The 20860-nt window shown below is 42.7% G+C and overlaps 1 protein-coding gene across 7 annotated transcripts in view; it reads left to right on the top strand.

The window, feature by feature from the left end:
* Window positions 1-20860, top strand: part of DNAlig3 (DNA ligase 3) — a 957513-nt gene that overhangs the window by 793024 nt on the left and 143629 nt on the right. For all 7 annotated transcript variants that reach the window (XM_067142216.2, XM_067142215.2, XM_067142218.2 and 4 more), the window contains one exon: window positions 433-510. In XM_067142216.2, the coding sequence (XP_066998317.2) occupies window positions 433-510 (78 nt within the window). The remainder of the gene's footprint in view (window positions 1-432; window positions 511-20860) is intronic.

The following is a 20860-nucleotide window of genomic DNA, read 5'->3' on the forward strand; positions in this document are numbered from 1 at the left end:
TAAACTCTGTCATCCATGGCGACATCTCGATTAATTATTGTTATTAATTTTATTAATTCATTTTATTTTAATTATTTTATTAAGTTCTTGAGTAATTTTCTTTATTCGGTTATTTATATTATTAATATTAACAGGAAAGTAACAAATGGCACCCAAGCATGGGGCAATGATTATGGCTAATTATTATTATTATTTCTTGGTATTTACAAAAAGATACAAATGTTCACTATAAAATTAATATTTATGTACTTCTTTGCACTTGTGTTATCCTTTTTTCCTTACTTCCATATACTTGCAATTATTATACATATATTTATGATGATGCTTGTTGTTTTGAAAGGCCTAACATTGCAGGTCATCAGTCCCCATTTATTTATAAAACCGTAGGTACATAAATAATGTTTTGAATAATTTGTTTTTGTTTTATTTCAGAAATCAAAGGATTTGGAAGCTATGATTACTAAAGTGTTCAAGCTTGGCCTGGAGGGATTAGTTTTGAAGGATTTACTGGTGAGTTTTGAGTCTGTTTATTTATAAAAGGGCAAGTCAATTGAAAGTAAGCCAAGTAAGTAATAAAGTTACCATTAGCGGTGAGGCATACAGCACTTGCCCTACTGGCTGAGCGATTGAGTCAGTAGAGTGCTGACTTTCTGAGACCAAGGTGGTGGGTTTGATCCCAGCTCAAAATACTCATATACACTAATCTTGTGTCAGTAGATTTACTGGCATGTGAAAGACCTTCTGAAGACCAAAATTTCCAGGTCCCTCTTTGTAATAAGTGTAGAATGATTAAGGAAACAAGAAAAGTAAATAATAGTTCAGTAAATTTAGCAGATAGTAGAATACACTACCTCTGTGTGTAGAACCCCAATAACCTGCAACAGTTTATTAAAGAGGAAGACAAAAGTAATGGGAGTTGGGAGCCCTGTTTTATGTGGATGTCAGTGTGTCCATACTGGACATTGCTTGATACAAGATAACATTGAAGTGTAACATGAAAAGGATCTGTGACTCAGTGGGAGGCATAGCTGACCTCAGTCATCATATATTCGTTCACAGTGACAAATCAAGAACAGTGTGGTGACCAGGTAAAACAAATGTTGACTCAGGAGCAGTTGAGTTGTTAAACTATTGAAATGAAAATGAACAGGCTGCCTGTTGGTCCGGGTCATTCTGTAATGACTGAGAGCCACTACCCCAGCATCAGAAAATGGCTGATCTATTTTACAGGAAATTACATTTTGTTTTATTAATAAAAAGAGGAGGAATGGAGAACAGATTTTAAATGATGGTAAAAATATCAAAATCTCACAATTACAGTTCAGTGTAATAGTTTTGATGTTGAATCCATGGTTTGTAATGGTTTTGATGTTGGTTCCATAGGACACAGAAAAACATGACTTAAGCCCCATCACGCTCGCCAGCATGGTGATCAAGCTCAACTGCATGCTGGTTACCTGTGGTTCACACCACCGTTTGACTGTGTACATAACTTGCTCCATTTGTGCTACAGCCAGCAAACCCAAGTATGTGGTGTATCCAGAAGATCTACAATAATACTGCTGCAGTTGATAAATTACCTATGCCAGCGCTGGGTCAGTAAGACAGGTGACTTGCATTGAAAACACAAGATACTTTCTTATTAACATATTCAGTGGATCGGGACTGTTAGCTCCTGGAATTACAAGAATTTTTGTTTCCTTTGTGTTTGACAACAGACCTGTTAGCTATATTATATCTGCTGATATAGTGACTGTAGACACCAGAGCACTCTTAGTACTCTAATATATAATACCAGTATAGTAGGTCTGTTTCCAGCTAACTCATTCCTGGCTGCCAGTGTTTTGCCCCTGTGTGCTAAGTTGGGCTCATCAGTTGGTAAATAGGACACCTACCAAGACGCATGGCTAGTGTATACCATAGAGGCTACTACTGCTACTACTGCCCTGATGGGGTGGGGCAGGCAGGCCACGTAGAAGGTAACGCCTTCTCTCTGGCCAGGAAAGATGATGTTGAGTGGAAGTGAAGGATATGTAGGATGGGTCAGCAATGATTCGAAGGGTAGTAAGAGGTGGTAAGGGCATTAGCTTCTTATGTGAGGGTATAGTTTTTATTATTTTATAAATATGGGGGCAAAGGACACAATGAACTTATTTGATATTGACATGGACAAGACATAGGGTAACCTGCCTAGTAATGCACACCCAGCCAGTAATGGGGACAAGCCGGCAAAAAAAGGCTTAAAAATAAATATTATCACTACTTTTGGTTTGAAGTGTGCGTTAGTATGTTGCCATTCGTGTCACAAATGAAATGTCGGTATTAGATAATGTAAGTTCATACCTGCCAAATATTCCGGTTTTTCCGTAAAATATACGGATTTTGAGTGTGTTTTACAATTGTATGGATGAACAATGTAATTGTACGGATTTTGAATATCCGCGCTTGGTTTCGATTTGAAATTTGACTGGTAAATGTATCGATAATCACATTATCGATTATCCCCGTGCTTTTGTCACCTGTTCAACCTCAACTGCTACTTCATTCATGAGATGTTCCAAAACTAATAGCAGGCTGCGATATTGAAGATTAAAAAATCGTGAAAAGTAGCAGGCTGTGAATGTATATAAAGCAACTTTAGTAACTGCGTCGTGCTTCGTAGCAGCTGAAAGGCTTTGTTTGTGTGCGTGTGTAACATTGGTGGTAGTTCTGAAACTCGTGTAATTGTGTGGCGAATTTCTAAGCGATTTAGTATTTTTAGTGGTGTTCGTAATGAGTTACTAAGAAACGATATAATCAGTCTTTCATGAGGCATATTCTGCTTAATTTCCTTGTTTTATACGATCACGGAAAGTGTTCCCAGTGTTAAGTGAAAGCAGATGAGCACTCATCAAGATTTAACTTTGTGTATTTAATTTCAGGGTTGATCATAACATATACAGTAAAACCTCGATGCATCATTTTTCAAGGGGCAGGGGGAAAATGACGACGGATGCGGGAAAACTATAAATGCAGGCAACATAAAAAAAGCGGGAAAGCAAAATAATAAAGTATTGGTACTCAATTGGGATATTTTGTTATATTATTATTATTATTATTATTATTATTATTATTATTATTATTATTATTATTATTATTATTATTATTATATGAGCAACAATAGTGGCGCATGGTCTCTGGAGCTGGGTGCAGGTCTTTCGAGGCGATCTACGCGCATATGAAAATTCGGCCGTACTTAAGATGAATTCTATTGTTTAATTCGGGAAACCATTGGAATTAACCAAGGAAAGTTAAAATCCTCGACCCTAACAGCACTCACATTCTACAACCTGCTGCTGTGTGTTCAAGCCTCTTAAGACGGGTTAGTCGAAAGTTGTGAAAGTGTGGAAGTATGAATATTTCCCTCAAGAAGTCACCAGACATACCTTTGCTTAACTTCTGTCCACTGTTTTAAAAAATACTACAAAAGAGAGCATTATTAACGGCTTTAGAAAATATGGACTTAACCCATTTGATGCCACTGCAGTAGACTACACACAATGCATTGAAGTTCAATGTCATGGAGATAATGAGGAGGAGCAACTGGAGAAAGAACTATCATGTGATTTGTTCTTGATGGAATTACAGAAGAACATCAACGATGAGGTACTGAGTACTTTTAATGAGTGCTTTCCAAATGATTGGCAAGGAAAGGAAGAAGCATTGTTGCTGTACAACCTCTGAAGATCGAAGAAAAGAGAACAACAACCAAATTATGATGCATCTGAAAGCGAGGGGTTCTCTGAGCTTAATGAACAAAGGGCAGCGTCCGCTTCTTCTTCCAACAATGATTGTAGTGTTGAAGCTATTGATCAGACTACAATGACTGAACCAGAAGTGCTGGGAAAGTTCAAAGACTCTACAGCTCCATCTGTTTTCAAAAAATGCTTCTTCTACCCCGAACGTGAGGACAAAATAGTTAGAAGGAAACTAAGGCTGCCTTCTGTTGTTACATCAGATTCTTTCGTGAGTTACCTAGAGAAGAAAGAACAAGAGAAAGTGGAAAAAGAAAGAGAAAACTGAGGAAAAAACAGGTCAGAGAAAGAGAAGGCAGAAAAAGCTAAGGTAAAGAAGAGAAAGATCATTGAAGAGAGTGATGAAAATGCAATTTTTTTGGTGGATGATGAGTCTGATGCTTCTGAGCTTAGGATTAGTGAAGATGAAGATGAGGTAGCATCTTCCCAACCTTTCAATGGAGTGGTAGAATTTGTGTATAATGAGAAGACTAAGTCTTCATCAGAGAGGTGGTGGAAGTGGGTGGAGAATTAGTAAGTGCAAAAGTTTTGAGAAAATCCACCAAGTTTGATAATGTTTACATTTTTCCTGATGTGTAAATATAAGACAAATTTTGAAAACTGTGCAACCATACCAAATTGTTAGGGGACGACATGACTTCACAGGTACTGAGTGCCAGTGAAACATTCCTTGTAGTGTTAATGTGACATTTTTCTTGTGCTTGAGGGTAAATAAAAGTTCATTTTTACTAATTTTTAACATCAAAGGTATTTATTTGTTCATAAAGGTGATTTTTCCTTCATTCCCAACTAGTATCCAAAATTGGGTGTCCACTACTGGTCTCCGAGGTGTCCACTATTAGCATTTCTGTATTTATTTTACAGATATGTAAACTCTGTAAAACATTAAATATAGAGGAGGAAAAGGATAAACAGACCTGAAGTGAGAAGCCAGTTGGTATCGCAATCAAGTATGAAATTATCTCTGACAGTGACTGAGGAGTAGCAAAAAATTATTAAAGTTAAAATTTCCTTAAGGGTGCCCATTACTGGGCAGGTTACCCTACACATTTTGAATGTTCATACATAGATTATTAATACAATATTATTTGGATAGAATTTACATTGAGTATAGTATCGGAGGAGAAAGCATAGTAGCCGGACGTGTACACAGTTTTTTTCTTTTGCGATACAACGTAAGTATAAATGATAGTGTTTTGGTGGAATGTTGCTCTATTGATGCATAAAGGAGTCATACTGTACATGAAGTGGTGTATGCCGACGCACAAGAGGATCATTGCAATGGGAGGTGAAATGGCTTGATTAATTTTTGCTTTTTTTTGCTATTGTTGCTCTGGGTGATAAGGGAACAGGGGGGATATCCACGGTGAGGGGACGTCAGAGGCCTCGGTCGGGCACCGCCCTAGGATGGGGGAAGGGAATGATATAGGTGAAGAGGGGACTGGATGAAGAGTGGGGAAGGAGGGGGTGGACCATTAAGGAGTTGGGTTAGGGGAGGATGGGCTCGGTTGAGGGCGCGAAGGACGCTCGTTGGAAGTGGATGAGGACGAAGGAATCCAGTTCGGGAAAGGGGAAGATGTCATATAGGTTGGACGTGTGGAAGAGGAACAGGAGATGTAGGGCATGACGGGCAAGGCAACGTTCTCTGGAAAGGAGTGGGCAGTACAGGGTAGGATTGGAGTGGGCGACAGCTGCCCAGGCAGTGAGGCCATAGGTAATGGGGGGGCGGACAAAGGACTTGTAGTTTAATGGAGGAGTTAAGACCCCACTGAGCGCCGGCTAACCATCGGACCAGCTGGGCGTGGGCAGCGGTCTTGGTTTTGAGGTGGAGGAAGTGAGGACGAAAGGTTAGGTGTTCACTGAAATGGATTCCTAGATATTTGAGGGTGGGTTGGGTCTTGATGTGGATATCACGGATTCAGAGGTGGAGATTGTGGGGATCACGGGTTCTGCTGAATCTCCGGCGATTGTGGCGAAATAGGAGGTACTGGGTCTTAGATCGGTTAAGTTTAAGGTGCCACCGGTCACATCAGGAAATGAAGGAGTCTAGTTAAGGTTGAACGGTATGGTTAATAGATTGAATGGAGTAGAGGGGGCAAGGATGGCGGTGTCATGCGTAAATTGAAGAAGTTAGATCGGGGATGGGGGTTGGGGTATATCTGCTACAAACGGGATAAACAGGAGGGGGGAAAGTAGAGACCCTTGTGGGACACCTAGTGTGAAAGGAAAAGTGGAGGAGAGCTGCTGGTTGATGGAGATCTGGGTTGTGCTGTTGCTGAGGATGTAGAAGAGGGGAAGAGCAAAGAAATGTAGCTTGGAAAGGAAGGCAGGGTGGATGATGGGTGAGACGGGCGCGGTGTCATTTAGACCGGACGAAGGACAGGCCAGAACGGGAAGTAGGTGGTTACTGTGTAGATGCAGGTGGAGATGGTGAACAAGGATTTTATCAGGGATTTTGGCAAGGACCGTAATAAGGATGATGGGGCGTAAGAAGTCAAGGTCTGAGCGAGGTTTGCCGGATTTGGGGAAAAGGAGCACTGTGGTGTGTTCCCAGGATGAAGGGTAAAAGCCGGTACTAAGGATAAAGCTGTGACAAGGATCGGAGGGGCTTGACGGATGTTAGGTAATGAGTCTTGTCAGGACCAGAGGCAGTGTTACGAGTTTCGGATGGGACGGAACAGAGTTTTGATGGGGTGATGGGATCGTCTAGGGATGGTTTGTGAGGGTGTGGTTTGTGGAGGGTGTGCGTCGGTGGAGGAGGCTAGCTTTAGGTAGAGCTTGTATCCACAATGACGCCCACAAAATGCTGTCAGCTTGTGTACATGGACTTATTTACAATTATTTACAAATTAAATGCACATAACCTAAATCACTGCTGTCACAACAAAACACTTCACTCTGTAAACATCAACAAGCCACCATTTTAACAATTGCCTATCACTACATACATGCCACATAGAGATTGCAACTTTAAAACACAGTTGAAGTAGTTGACTGCTGACGGCACAGCATGTCAGTACAACACGAGGTCACAAATATACTTCCTGTTAAATCGTAAACACTTAATTCGTCTACCTTCAAGACCGCCTCTTTATATATGTGCCTGGCCAGGCTTCTAGAAAGATAGGTTACCAAAATACCTTCTTGTAAATTCTTGAGTGCCCAACAACATGGTTATAATGTATAGAATATCTTACCATCACCTCGTCTGATCTAGAGCCATTCTGGATGTTACAGTGTGTTTCACAATTTTGTAGCAGATTACATGTCATATACAGGTAATAATAAATGATATAATATTAATTTACAGGTATTTAAATTAACTGAACTCATATAAATATTTATGTACAGCACACGTTTCATGACATAACCTCACAAACGACACGATCATATTGTATGTACATATGATGTAATAATAATAATAATTCGAGCTCGATACTTCCATTATTTACCCATGGGTGAGATAATATTGTTTTCAAGTTATATCAGTTTATCACACTTACGTCAAGCTGAGTGTCTGAAATATCGAGATTAGCGTCAGCATGTGTGTTGAAACGGCGTTTGAAGTGCTGGGCGAAGATCTCCAGTTTCTCCATGGTGTTGGCTGGGGCGACTTCACAGTCTATGATCGGATATCTGGGAGTAGAGGATTGACCCAGGAGAGTGTTTAGCTTTTGCCAGTACTAGAATGGGTTTGTGTGGAGAGTGTCGAGTGTGATGCAGGTATGGGCCCAGGAGTGACGGGTGTGAGCTGGAAGGTAGTTCTGGATAGTGCAGAGGGTCTATCGATGTAGGCGGAGGAAGAAAGTATCGCGAGTGGATTTTAATTGTCGAAGGTACGATTGGGAGAGCTTTTGGCGGTGGACGAAACAGGGGGGAGTCGGGTTTGGGACGGTGAGTGGAGGGTGGTGGGAATGTGGGCCGAGGATGCAGAAGTAATTGCGGATATTATATAGGTGTTCAGGGTGTCTACGGATTGTTGATCGTTCAGTGGAAGAGGAGAGTTTTCCAGGGTTTGGGATACATGAGTCTGGTAGAAGGTCTAGTCTGCTTGGGCGAAGTTGGTAATCCGGATAGTGGGGTAGGGTGGAGAACAGTGGTCAGCAGAGGGGATTTGGAGAAGGACGGGGAGGTAGTCACTTCCAATACTTGGAAGTAGAGAGACTTGTAGGAGGTGGGCAAGTGAATTGTGGGCGATGATGGCATCTGGAGTGGTGTTGGAGAAGGGCCACGTGTGCCCAGAAATAGGGATGAGGGAGCAATCGATGTGGTTAAATAGGTAGGTTTTGCAAACGATCCAATTTGATGTGGGAGTAGTATATTAGATTAAGGTCTGCTAGGAGCAGAAAGTGGGGAAAGGTGTCGTGGAGGTGGGAAATATAGGCCAGGGGTAGTGGGAGGTGGGACCGGTGGTAAATGGTGGCAACATGTAGGATTCGGGAGGGAAAATATATCGTGGCGGCAATGGATTCAGGGAAGGAGATAGGGTAAGGGGGTGTGTGGATGCGGCCTAGGAGTGACATGCGTGAAGCTAGTGCAGAACCACCTCGGCTGATGTCATGGGGGGTGGTCCGAGCGGTGTAGATTAAAGCTGTGGAGATGGTCGAACTGATGAGGCCGGAGTATAGTTTCATTGAGGACATGTAAGGGGTGTTGGGGTATGAGAGCTTGAAGATGGAGGCATTTGGAGTGAAAGTACTGGATGTAACGGAAGAGGATAGAGACGGGCTTAGGAGACTGGGATCGGGAGGGGACTCTATCCATAATCAAACTAGGGTCTCAAGGGCGGTGAAGTGGAAATGGGTGTTGAGACCGAAGTGAGAGATTTGAAAGTGCATATTAAGGGTTTGGTTGGTCGCGCCTTGCAGTTGGGTGAGGACCCTGGGGTGATGGAATGGATGAATGTTAAAGAAGGAGATGGTAATGAATCGAATGATGTTTTCAAGGATAGGAGGGGGGAAAGAGTGAGGGAGTTAGTTGGGTTTCGATATCTACGGTACTTATGGGAGCGACTAATTAAGGGCGGTTTTCAGGAGGGGTGGGAGGGGCCTTGCATTGACAGGAGTATGTGGGGTGGGGGTCACCACAGATGTTGCACTTAAGTAGGAGGTCGTTGAACATTGAAGCAACGGGATGTAAGATGTGGTCCTGAACAATGTCCGCACACTGGATGTTCGGCGGTGCAGTGTGCTGTTGGTCCTTTCACAACGGATGGGTTGGGGAGCTGGGGCGAGCGATGGTTCCACCCTGTGATGGTGGCGAAAGATAGCAATGACCCTGTCCATATCCTCAGTGGTGGGGAGTATGATCCTCACCATGAAGGTGGGTCCTGACGAGTTTCTGACGTGGAAGGCTTTCCGGACAGGGACGCCCTCTGCATTCAGCATGGAAACAATGGTGTCTTCTATGATGTCATGGTCCACTCCCCGGATAACACAACTGAACACGCTGTGATGGGAGGGAGGGTGGGTATGGAGGGGTTTGGTGGTGGGAGTGGATAAGGGCTTCAGGGGTGATGCTGATCCTAACTGGGCCGCTCCAATGGTGTGGGTGAGTCGGCGTGTGGCGTCCTCTCCATTTGCTTTAATGATTACACCATTAGAAGTTGGACGGATGTCAGCTATCTCGTGGTGCAGCATGTTAAATCTGATGAGCGCGGCAAAGATGTTTCTTGGCTGGCAGAATTCTGGTGAAGGGTTGTGCAGGAGAAAGGTGTGTGTGCCTTGGGGAGTTTTCTGAAGAGTGTGGAGGTTAATAATTGGTCGGCGGTCTCAGGAGAAGGGTGGGAATTCGAAGATGGAATTAATGTCTGTTGGGAGATTGGGAGTGTTCATGGGGGTGGGGGTTGATGGTGTAGACAATGGCCTGAGGTGACAGCTCTCATCAATCACTTGGTTCACCTGGGGATCCACGTTTTCAAACAGCGATAAACTGTCTTGGTGGCCTAATATTGTGTGGGAATTGATGCTAGACACAGAGCACAAATAGAAGATAAATATCCCATTACTTGCGTTGTGGATGGCGAAGATGCCATGGAGGCCACTGCGTAGACTACTTGGAGCCACCGGCAATGCCATTGCACTATGAGAGACTTTCTCATTTTCAAAAATTGATGCCTGCCTGGCCATCAGATGATAAAGATGTTGATTTGCATACGGAACCCGAAATATTTGTCCCAAGTGAGTAAATTTATAATACCAATATACAATATTTGGTCCGTTACTGGACATTACACATTTTCCAGCTAACTCATTGCTGGTTGCCAGCATTTCGCCCCAGTGTGTATTTAAACACTTTTTATTATGAGCTTTACTTTAGCATGTTCTTTTTAACCGTTTTACTCATTCAGGATAAATATTTCAGGTTCTGTACGGGAATCAACATCTATGTCGTCTGATGGCCAGGCAGGCATCAATTTTTGAAAATGAGACAGTCTCTCATAGTGAATATTGAATTTTCACGACCGCATTGTAATCGAAACAGACTTTCAACGTATTAGGTCGTGTTACGTACATGTAGTACGTGTTGAAGAGATGTTAAGTACAGAACAAAAATGGCCAGCCGGACACCAGTGGGATCCGAACCCACAACCTCCCGCAACCGACGCGAAATCGGGAGGTTGTGGGTTCGGATCCCACTGGTGTCCGGCTGGCCATTTTTGTTCTGTACTTAACATCTCTTCAACACGTACTACATGTACGTAACACGACCTAATACGTTGAAAGTCTGTTTCGATCTCTCATAGTGCATTGGCACTGCCAGTGGTTCCAAGTAGCCTATGCAGTGGCCTCTATGAGCATCTTCCAATGTTCATTGGTAGTACTTACATGGAATTCTGAGACGAGAAGGCACTCTTCTTTTAAAACGTGGATAGATAGGCGGACTGAGCTATTACCGGACGAGGTTTCGCCTCAGAATGATTTCAGCAGAAGAAGAAGATTTCTCTACCACTGTGGTGATGTGCTCAGCAAAAGTGATGGGGTCCTACCCCAAGTAAGAACTACAGTCCTACACATTTTAGGACTTCGGTTCAGTGACTCCCTTGTGTACAGGGGTTCCCCCAAAGAGCCAGTGTGAAAAAAAAAAAGACTGCTCTTAAGGAACAGTGAGTTATTACCCAACCATGAATTCTGTAACTACTATCCTCGTTACAACCACCACCACAACCATGAACACCGCCGCCGCCAGTACCAGCAGTCGTAACATCGCCCTGACAAACATCACATAAGCTCATCTCTCTGCAACTATGTGTTCTTCTGAAGGTATACCACCACCTGTATCATGCCATCTACTCATTCCTCCTCTGCCAATACACAGAGACTCCAGCCGAGTACATTATAAACGTATTCATCCTCAACAGCCCCCGGAAAACGAACCTCCTTTAAGGAGGTTAACAGTCGACACCAGTCCAGCAGGTTTCAATCACAAATCACCAGCAGCTAGTGAAATTACTGCAGCAGCAGGCTCCAACCCCAGATCACAGCCAATGAACGTAGCAGCAATCAACACCGCTTCAGCCACCGAATTTCCCACCCTGTCAAAAAAAAACGCCTAATAAATAATATCCGATCCACCAACAACGCCCCCAAGGAACCCATAGTTTCCTCCTCCAGAACCCAGCTCCCGAATTCCGATCCTCTCAGACCATCTTCCATACCCTTCATAATTTCAGTATGAAATGAGAGGAGACTGCTGACATTCGACCAACCTCAAATAGTTACATTATCAAATTCAAAGGCGAGACGGCGGCCCACAAGTTGGTCAACTCCATAGGAGCCACTCAACTAGATTCATCCACCCCTTTACAACAGCTTTCACAACCCCGCACCAAAACTCCTCCACCGCCCCGCAGGCACAGTCTCTTAAGGTGCGTGATCAGGGGATTCAACCCGGACCTCACCGATGATGTAATTCTTTATGAATTAAATGCAAAGAACGTCCCTACACGGAAGGTATTCCGAATAAGAAACATGTCTGGGCCGACCTTCATGGTCCGCTTTTTGCTTCCAACTGCCTCCGACGTCGACCACCTATTGAAATATGGAGTTTCAATGTTCAAAAGGCACTACAGAGTCGAACCAATTAAGGCCCCTCCACTGCAACCAATTCACTGTGAGCGGTGTCTTCACAGATATGAGTTTCATTGTTGTTTCCGTACTGAATTGAGATCACAGAGATGAGTTATTTATAAGGTTCAACCTATTCAATACTAATCACGTGTTGTATAGATGTTAATCACAACATTTATTTAACATGGGACCGGTTTCGACATTTTGTTGTGATTAACATAGATAGATAAATGTCTTTATTGGCGTAGTTAAGGCCATTAGGCCTTCTCTTACACTAAACCAATTTGTACATAGAATCAAAGTTAACACTACCATAATTAATACTAAGTATAGCACAGTTAAAGACAATCTAAATATTTTATAACAAATAAAATTCCACCCCAGTGAGATAAACATACTTACAACAACAACAACAATAATAATAGGCCTAATAATAATAGTTATAACAACAACAACAACAGCAGCAGCAACAACAACTACTAGTGGTAATAAATGTACTAACACCATCAGTAAAGGACTAGAAATGCACAGTTCATTCGTATCCTGCTGTACCTCTTAACGCTCTTTGAAATGACCTTGTAGTTGGTATTCCTCTGACGTCATCTGGTAAGCGATCCCATTCTCGTGCGGCAAACACAGAAAATGAGTTATTATATGTTGCAGCTCGATGGTGAGTTATGACGAGCAGGTTTGATGTTTGAGCCCGTGTATCTCTGTTATGCACCTTTCAGAAATAATGAAAACGCGAAGAAAGGTAAGATGGGGAAGATGTAGTAAGGACTCGGTGGAGGAGAGACAGAGTATGATGATTACAGCGAACGTGGAGTCGCGACCACTCTAGTTCTAGGAAAGATGATGACACGTGGTCATATTTTCTTAGATTGCATATATACCTCACACATGCATTTTGAGCGCGTTGTAGCCTTAGGGACAGCATTGGCCTCACATCATTGAAAACAACGTCGCAATAGTCGATTAATTTCTGCTTAAGTTTTATTGGAAATATGTATTTATATATATATATAAAGAATGAAGAGCAGAGAAAACCTTTTGGCAGATATGTAAGATATGTCCAGACCAAGTCATGCGTTCGTCCATGATAACGCCAAGATTCTTTACATGTGGTACAAAAGGAATTGCAACATTCTGAAGGATTATTCTCGGCAATGGACGTTTATTGATACTTGTCATTTGATTTTGATGGCCAAGAAGGATTACTTGTGACTTTGTAGGGTTCAACTGCAGGCCGTGGGCAGCAGACCATTCACTAACAGTCTGTAAGTCAATATTTAGTAAGTCTATATTTTCCTGAAGGTCTTGTGCTGTAGAGTCTGTGTAGAGTTGAAGGTCGTCAGCGTACATGTGGTATTTGCAATGTCTTAAATTCGATGATATGTCATTCACAAAGAGTGCGAAAAGAAGAGGTCCAAGTACAGAGCCACGAGGAAACAATTCCATTATTACCTTTCACACGTTGTTGACGTCCGTGAAGATAGGAATGCATCCAAGCAATCGTACTCTGAGAAAAATGTAGAGCCTTCAGTTTTACGAGTAATATGTCAGTGTCTACACTGTCAAAAGCTTTACTGTAATCTAGTAATACTAGAACTGTGACTCGTCCTCTGTCTATTTCTTGTCGAACGTCCTCAGTCACTTTGAGTAAGGCTGTAGTTGTACTATGTCCTTGTCGGAAACCGGACTGGAAAGGATTAAGGAGATTGTGCGTTTGAAGGTACTCTGACATTTGTTTATGGACTATATATTCTAAAATTTTAGATAAAGCTGTTAAAATACATATTGGACGATAGTCTCCCTCGTTCGAAGGCGTTTGACTTTTTGGAAGAGGTAGCACAATAACCTTCTTCCAGAGAGTTGGATATGTGGAGTATAGAAGAGAGAAATTGATTATATGGGTTAAAGTTGGTAATATAAAATCAAGAATTAGTTTGACCACGTCAGTCCCAATGTCATCAATTCCTTTCGCTTTCGTGCGTATCCTAAGGACTGCTTTCCTGACTTGGAGGGGTGTTACGTGACTGAAATAGAATTTATCTCTGTCAGGGGTGGGGTGTGTATTGTAATGGTTCATAAGTTTCTGTTTGTCGACAGGTCGTACTGCGGAGGAACTAGCAATAAAGTACTTGTTAAGAGCCTCGAGAGGTACTGTAATTTTGTCTTCATTTTTGTTTTTTGTAAGTCCCAAGGTTATTAATAGATTTCAACAATGTCATCGCTGCTCTACCGTTAGGCGTAATTAAACTGTAAGCGTGCCGCAGTTTAGCATTCCATATTTGTTGTGTTGTCTTGTTTCGTAACTTTCTATATTCGTCAAACTTTTGTACAGTAGGGTCATTTTTGTATTGTCTGTGGGCGCAGTCTCTTTGTTTCATTAGTTGTCTAATGTCGTCATTTAACCACGGGGAGGCTTCTTTAGATATTCTCGCTTGCCACTTTGGGGCATGCTTGTCAAATAATTCCGTTACTTTGCTGTTAAAGAAGGTGACTTGTCATCTAGTTTGTTATATGTCGTTATGTTATGCCAGGGTATATTGCTTGCGTCCTGGAAGAGTCTATCTTTATTTATATTTTTCAATGGTTGGTAGGTAATAAATTTCTGGGAGCGTTTCGGTGGCCGGAGGTCATACGACATGTATATTGCGTCATGTGCAGAAATACCAGTTACAGAGGTTTGACCAACATTGAGAACTCTGTGTGAATTGCTGGTAACTATAAGATCTAACAGTATGTGCGAATGAGATGTGCGGTGAGTTGGAGAGAGAGGCAAGATGTCCATATGATAGGATTGAAACAATGTCTTAAGTCGCGTGGTTTCGGGAGAAGTTACGTCAATTAATTCCGTATTAAAATCTCCCATAATTATTGTGTGGGGGTAGTCTGGCAGCAGTTCAGTTAAGTCAGCTTCAAAGTCTTCTAAGTGGCCTATATTCAGAGGTTTGTAAACTACTCCTACAAGGGCTTTAATCCCGTTTGCTGTTATTTCTACAAACATATATTCTGGTTTCCTCTCATACCTGCCTGGTGAATTACCTAACATTTTGGGTTTGAGGCTGGTTAAGAAATAGCCACATACCCCTCCACCTCGCTTGTGAGTGTGGTCATTTCTCAGAAGCGAGTAGCCTTCAAGTTGACACAAAGAAGACGGGCTCTTATCTGTCAACCATGACTCAGACACTAGTAGGACATGGAAAACATCCATTCGATTGGCAGCTAATAAGCTTTGGCTGTTTATATGGCAGACGTGAAGGGCTCTAGGATGTTGCGAGACGAAGTTCTTAAGAATGTTAACGGTACTCTGGTCAGGGTTGGAACTAGAGGGTGGGGGGTATATGGCCTGGTGGCTGCTGAGATAGACAGGTGACGTCAGAGGAATGTCCGTTGTGATCTATACAACACGTATATAAATAACTAATTTCTGTGAGCAGTGTCTGTCGTACCACTTAACAACCGGTCTGTGGGCACTGTACCCAAGCACACTACACCAACCAGTGTCCCAACACCCAGGCCCCACTCCTCTGTAAAACCTGCAGTCAAGGCCATCCTACATACTCCCGGCTATGCAAAGTCAACCCCCCTCCGATAACCATCTACATATCGTAGCCTCCGTCTGAACCATTGACCCACCTACCCCACCAGCCTCCTCCCAATTCATCCCACCATCTATCAAAGACATTATTTGATTTTTCACCCTTTTACTCCTCAACATCTTTCCATACCACTGTCCGCTCATTATACCCACCTGCAGGCAGCAGCCAACCAAGCCCTCAACCTTCCAGACAAGCCACTGCAGTTTAAATACGCATTTTCAATTCCACTGCCTCAAGACCCTTGTATGATGGATAGCACACCCAACAAAATAAGACCCTCCCTCCCAGTCTCCATTATTTTTCTTAACATCTAATCCTTCTACAAACGCCCTCACCTTCAGACCCTTCTTCAACAACATCCTGCCAAAACCATCCTATTTAATGAAACCATGCTCTGCCGCAACCAGCCCGCTCACCTACCTTGTTTCACATTCCATAGATCAGACCACCCAGATGGTGTTGGTCATGGGGGTGCAGCCATACCCACCCGCCCATCTCTCCCAAAGTGTATCCACATCTCATCATACCCTTATTCACTTCCTAATCACTTCCAGAGTCCATTATTGCAACCGTTTATTATAGATCCCTTAATATTAATTATACCTCGCAACAATTTATATCACCGAGCTCGATAGCTGCAGTCGCTTAAGTGCGGCCAGTATCCAGTAATTGGGAAATAGTGGATTCGAGTCCCACTGTCGGCAGCCCTGAAGACGGTTTTCCGTGGTTTCCCATTTTCACACCTGGCAAATGCCGGGGCTGTACCTTAATTAAGGCCACGGCCGCTTCCTTCCACTTCCTAGGTCTTTCCTATCCCATCGTCACCATAAGACATATCTGTGTCAGTGCGACGTGAAGCAAATAGCAAAAAAAAATATATATGTCCAATCCAGAACACCCCTACCCACCACATTCCTTAACTACCTTCACACAACATTCCATCATTTTCTTGTTCTAGCAGACATCAACCTCCACGGCAGATAAAACACCGAACTCCAACTTTGACACATTTCTTCATAGCATAGATGTTTCATTTATTCCACTCTCAGGACCATCCCTCCCTTCCTCACAAACCACCCCAGAAGTCATCATCGCCCATACATCCCTCATAAACATCCTAAAAGTTTCATTCCTCCCAAGCATAGGCAGCGATCATCTCCCAGTCTTCATCAAAATCCCTAACCATAGCTCGTGTGCTAGCCAATTGGTCAGGATACTGAGATCACATCTCCAAATCCCTCTTACAACCACCTTATGCTCCCACCGATGCCAGTTCCGTAGAAACCATAGCTCAATTCATCCATACCACAATAACCACAGCTTCCGTATCCCACTTACCCACCTCCCTCTACATTCCCCACAAACCTAGACTCCCACTTAAATTCCATCACCTGCAGAAACTGTCCCAATCTTATATAACAGAATATTCCTGATCCAAAGATCCTTACTTCCTCTACCTCAATAATCAAACCATTCAAACCGTCAACAACTCTCTAAAGGCTTATCTCCAAAGATCATCATCTCAAACCTGTTTCCCTCAATTCCCAGCATGCATACCCTTCCATATTCTGGCGAAAGCTTTCCTCCCTCCTCAGCCAAAATCACACCCCTTCCTACCCCATCCTCCACAATGGAAAGTTCCCAATGAACACCACAGAAAAATTGGAGATCTTCTTCTCACACTTCCAACACCACTTCATTCCTTCCCTCTATCACCTCTATTCCCAAACGGATACCATCTTCTATCAAAATCAACTTTCCTCCCCTTCTCTACTACCCTCCTCCGATCATAACCTCACACCCCATGTCCTAAACACCCCAAACACAGCCACTGACATTTCAAACACGTGACACTGCTTCTGGTCCAGACCAATTCCACTACTGCCACATCCGTCAAGCCCCAGAGAAACTCTTTAATATTCTTAGCCTCACTATACACCTTTATCCTTACCTCTGGCTTTTATCCCAGTGCTTGGAACACTCCACAATGCTCCTATTCCCTAAACCTGGAAAGGACCTATCCAAAACTGATTCCTACCATCCCATCTGCCTGATTACCATCCTATCCAAAATTCTAGACAAGATCCTTACCCGCCGAATCCACTCCTACCTCCAAGCCAACCACCTATTGCCTCCCTCCCATTGTTGATTCTGCCCTGGTCTTTCCACTTCACATCAGCTCCTCCGCCTCCTTCAACACGTTGCCATCAACTTCAACTTAGCCCGACCTAGTCTTCTTATCACATTTGACTTCAACAAAGCATTTGTCTCAGTCTTTTATCTGGCCTTAATCTATAAACATCTTTTCACTCTCCCCTCATCCTTCATCCACTTCTTCACTTCCTACCTCACCAATAGAACAACATGCATATGTATCCCGGGCCATCTCTCCCAACTATTCCCCATGTCACTTGGAGTGCCCCAAGGATCCCCACTCTCTCCACTGTTATTCATCCTCTTCGTGGCAGACATTCCCCTAACCTCCTCCACCACTTCATCTTCTCCAATTCGCAGACAACATTGCTGCCCTTGCTCCGTTTCCATCAGTCCAAGTCAGTAACCGTACCATTCAACCTTACCTCAAATCCCTTACTACCTGATGTGACCAATGGTTACTATCTCTTAACCCGACCAAAACACAATCCATCCTGCTCCGACCCCATAGAGGCCATCTTTCTGCCACCCGTAACCCTGACCACCTCCACCTCAAAGTCCACAAGTCCCCTATCCATCCACAACATACTCTCAAATACCTTGGCGTTACCATAGACCAGACCTTACCTTCCGCTCCCACTTCCTCAGTACCAAAACCAAAGCCTCCTGCAGATCCAGCTACTTCACCAGCTAGCCGGCACCAGCTGGGATCCCAACTCCAAATTACTACACGTAACGTATAAAATCTTTATCTGATCTGCTATCGCTGCCTGGGCAGCTGTTGCTCACTTCCACCCAAACCTTTACCATTCTCTCTTGTCCATGGAATGCCGCCTTGCCCGAATAACCCTTCGCCTCCCTCCCCTCTATCACAGCAAGGACATTTATGACATCTTTCCCTTTCCAAAACTAGACACCCATATCTCTCTCCTTTTCCAGAGATTTCTAGACAAAGCCCTAAGTCCAAACAACCTGTTCACAGCAGAACTCCTTACACTTCCCCTCGAAACCACCTGACATACCCTTTCTCCTCTTCATTGCCGTTGTATCCTCACTCAACCCACAGATCGGCCACCCCAATAATGCGGACTGTGACTCAGCAACCAATTCAACCCATCCACAACCTAGAGCCTAGTTGACTTCTACATCCAACTAGGCCAATTTAATACACCAGAAAACTAGATCATGCAGGCCCTCTCAGTCAATAATAACTCTTCTAATTATATCATCTTGTTTCATTCATCCATTACTGTACTACATACAAAATTATCAATTTGTAAACATTATAACTAATTATATCACCATATATGAAATGAATGTATAGTACATCGCAAATTCTACAACATGTGACAATAAAGTTCGGTGAATGAAGTCAGAACGGTCGATCCGGCATCATTGGCGACACACAACGCTGCATCGGCATAGCAGCAGGTTTTGACCACCTGCTCCCAACGTTGTTCAGTTGAGCATCGTGTGTGTGCCGTGTAAGACCTGTCTGACACAGTGCATGTTTAGTGCGTTGGTTCTGAACTGCAAACAGGAACGTGAACGACGAAAAGATCAATGTAGAATTTTGTTTTAACCCTTTGGATGCCGACCCATAATAGGTCATCATATGCATAGAATGCCAAGCATGTTTCAATGAATTTTGCATCACTGTATAAAATATTTTATTTGCGTCTCAGTTTAAAAGATATGGAGGTAAAATTTGGTATGTGAGCTTGATATACTTCAAGGAATATAAACATGTGACTTGCATTTCAAAAAACAAAATTTTGAGGAATAATGTGCACAAAAATATTATTATTTCTTAATTTAAAAAATGAAAAACATAATTTGAAATTAATTAGCACATTTTACACTAAACCCAAAGTGACTAAGTGAAGAGATTTCATCTTAACTCATATCTGGGATCATATATACCGATTTATATTGTTAATGTAGGTCTACTTTCCAATTTATAAACTAATTTCCAAAAACATTGAACATGTGGAGAGAACACACAAACAGTGTAACCTGTCAACCATTGAATATTTTATGAATTTTTGGAGAGTAATAGTAATCATTTGAGGGAACTGTGTCTAGTAGCAGTATTGTTACTACAGAGCAGTTCAGAAGATCAGAACAACATACAAAATCAACTAATAGTGTCAGGTATGAAAGTGTAAAGAACAGATTAAAATAATCTAGGGGCGGAGCATCGGGTTGAGGTAGGCCTACATGTTTAGGCCCTGGGATTTGATAAAAATGGTGGTGATGGACAATATTACTTTCAGGGAATGTACATTCAGTCCAAGAATCATCTAATTCACTGTCACTGTCATTTTCATTAGCACTGTCACTTTGTCACGTTGACATTGCACGAAATGTTGTGAGCCCATTAGCCAATGGCACGGCCCCATCATTCTCTGGTGCGCTATCTGAAGACCCCAAAAACATCATAATCATCACTTTCGATAAAATTAGAGTCGCTTACATCTTCAAAGCAACCCAAAAGTTCCTCAATTTCTTCTCCCGAATTAGGCCTAAGTGACGGCATGCCTTATTGTGATAAATGTACTATTTACAACTTTACTACCACCTAAATAAATTGCTAGGTAATTATAACTGCAGTAGAAATAATAATAAACTTAATATAATATGATAAATAACTCAAATGCGTCAATTAGAACGCAAAATTATTGAAAACAAGTCACAACAAGCGGACATAAACAAAAAAGGAGGCTGCCATATTGGATCATAGATGTCAGGCGCTCACAGATCATACACTCGCAAACGACGAGTAAACTAGCAAAAATGAAGCTATGTCAGTGCCATCTAATGACATAAGAGGGAATTACAAACATTCTACCTTTTTTCTACTTGATTTGTGGCGCAATCAAGCGCCTTACTACATAACTACACCACTTATAAGAGGGTGCCGATGGAATCGGCATCCTGGCATTTTTCGTACAGAATGTAAGTGCCAATGCATCGGCACCTTGGCACTGTAAGAGTTAAGCTTGGCAAGACACTGAAAGAAACGCATGTGATGCTGGTATGTGTTTATGAAGATCAAGCACTGTCCTTGAAGTGTGTGTACGAGTGGTTCGACCATTTTCAAGGAGGCCGGGAAGTGTTTCTGACAACCCCCATAGCGGAGGACCGGCGAAGACATTGAGAAGGTGAGGACATTAATCACGAACGATCGGCGATTAACTGCGCACATGATAGCGGATGAACTGCAGATTAACCGTGA

Source organism: Anabrus simplex, chromosome 2, assembly GCF_040414725.1.
Source record: "Anabrus simplex isolate iqAnaSimp1 chromosome 2, ASM4041472v1, whole genome shotgun sequence".
Classification (NCBI taxonomy): Eukaryota; Metazoa; Arthropoda; class Insecta; order Orthoptera; family Tettigoniidae; genus Anabrus; species Anabrus simplex.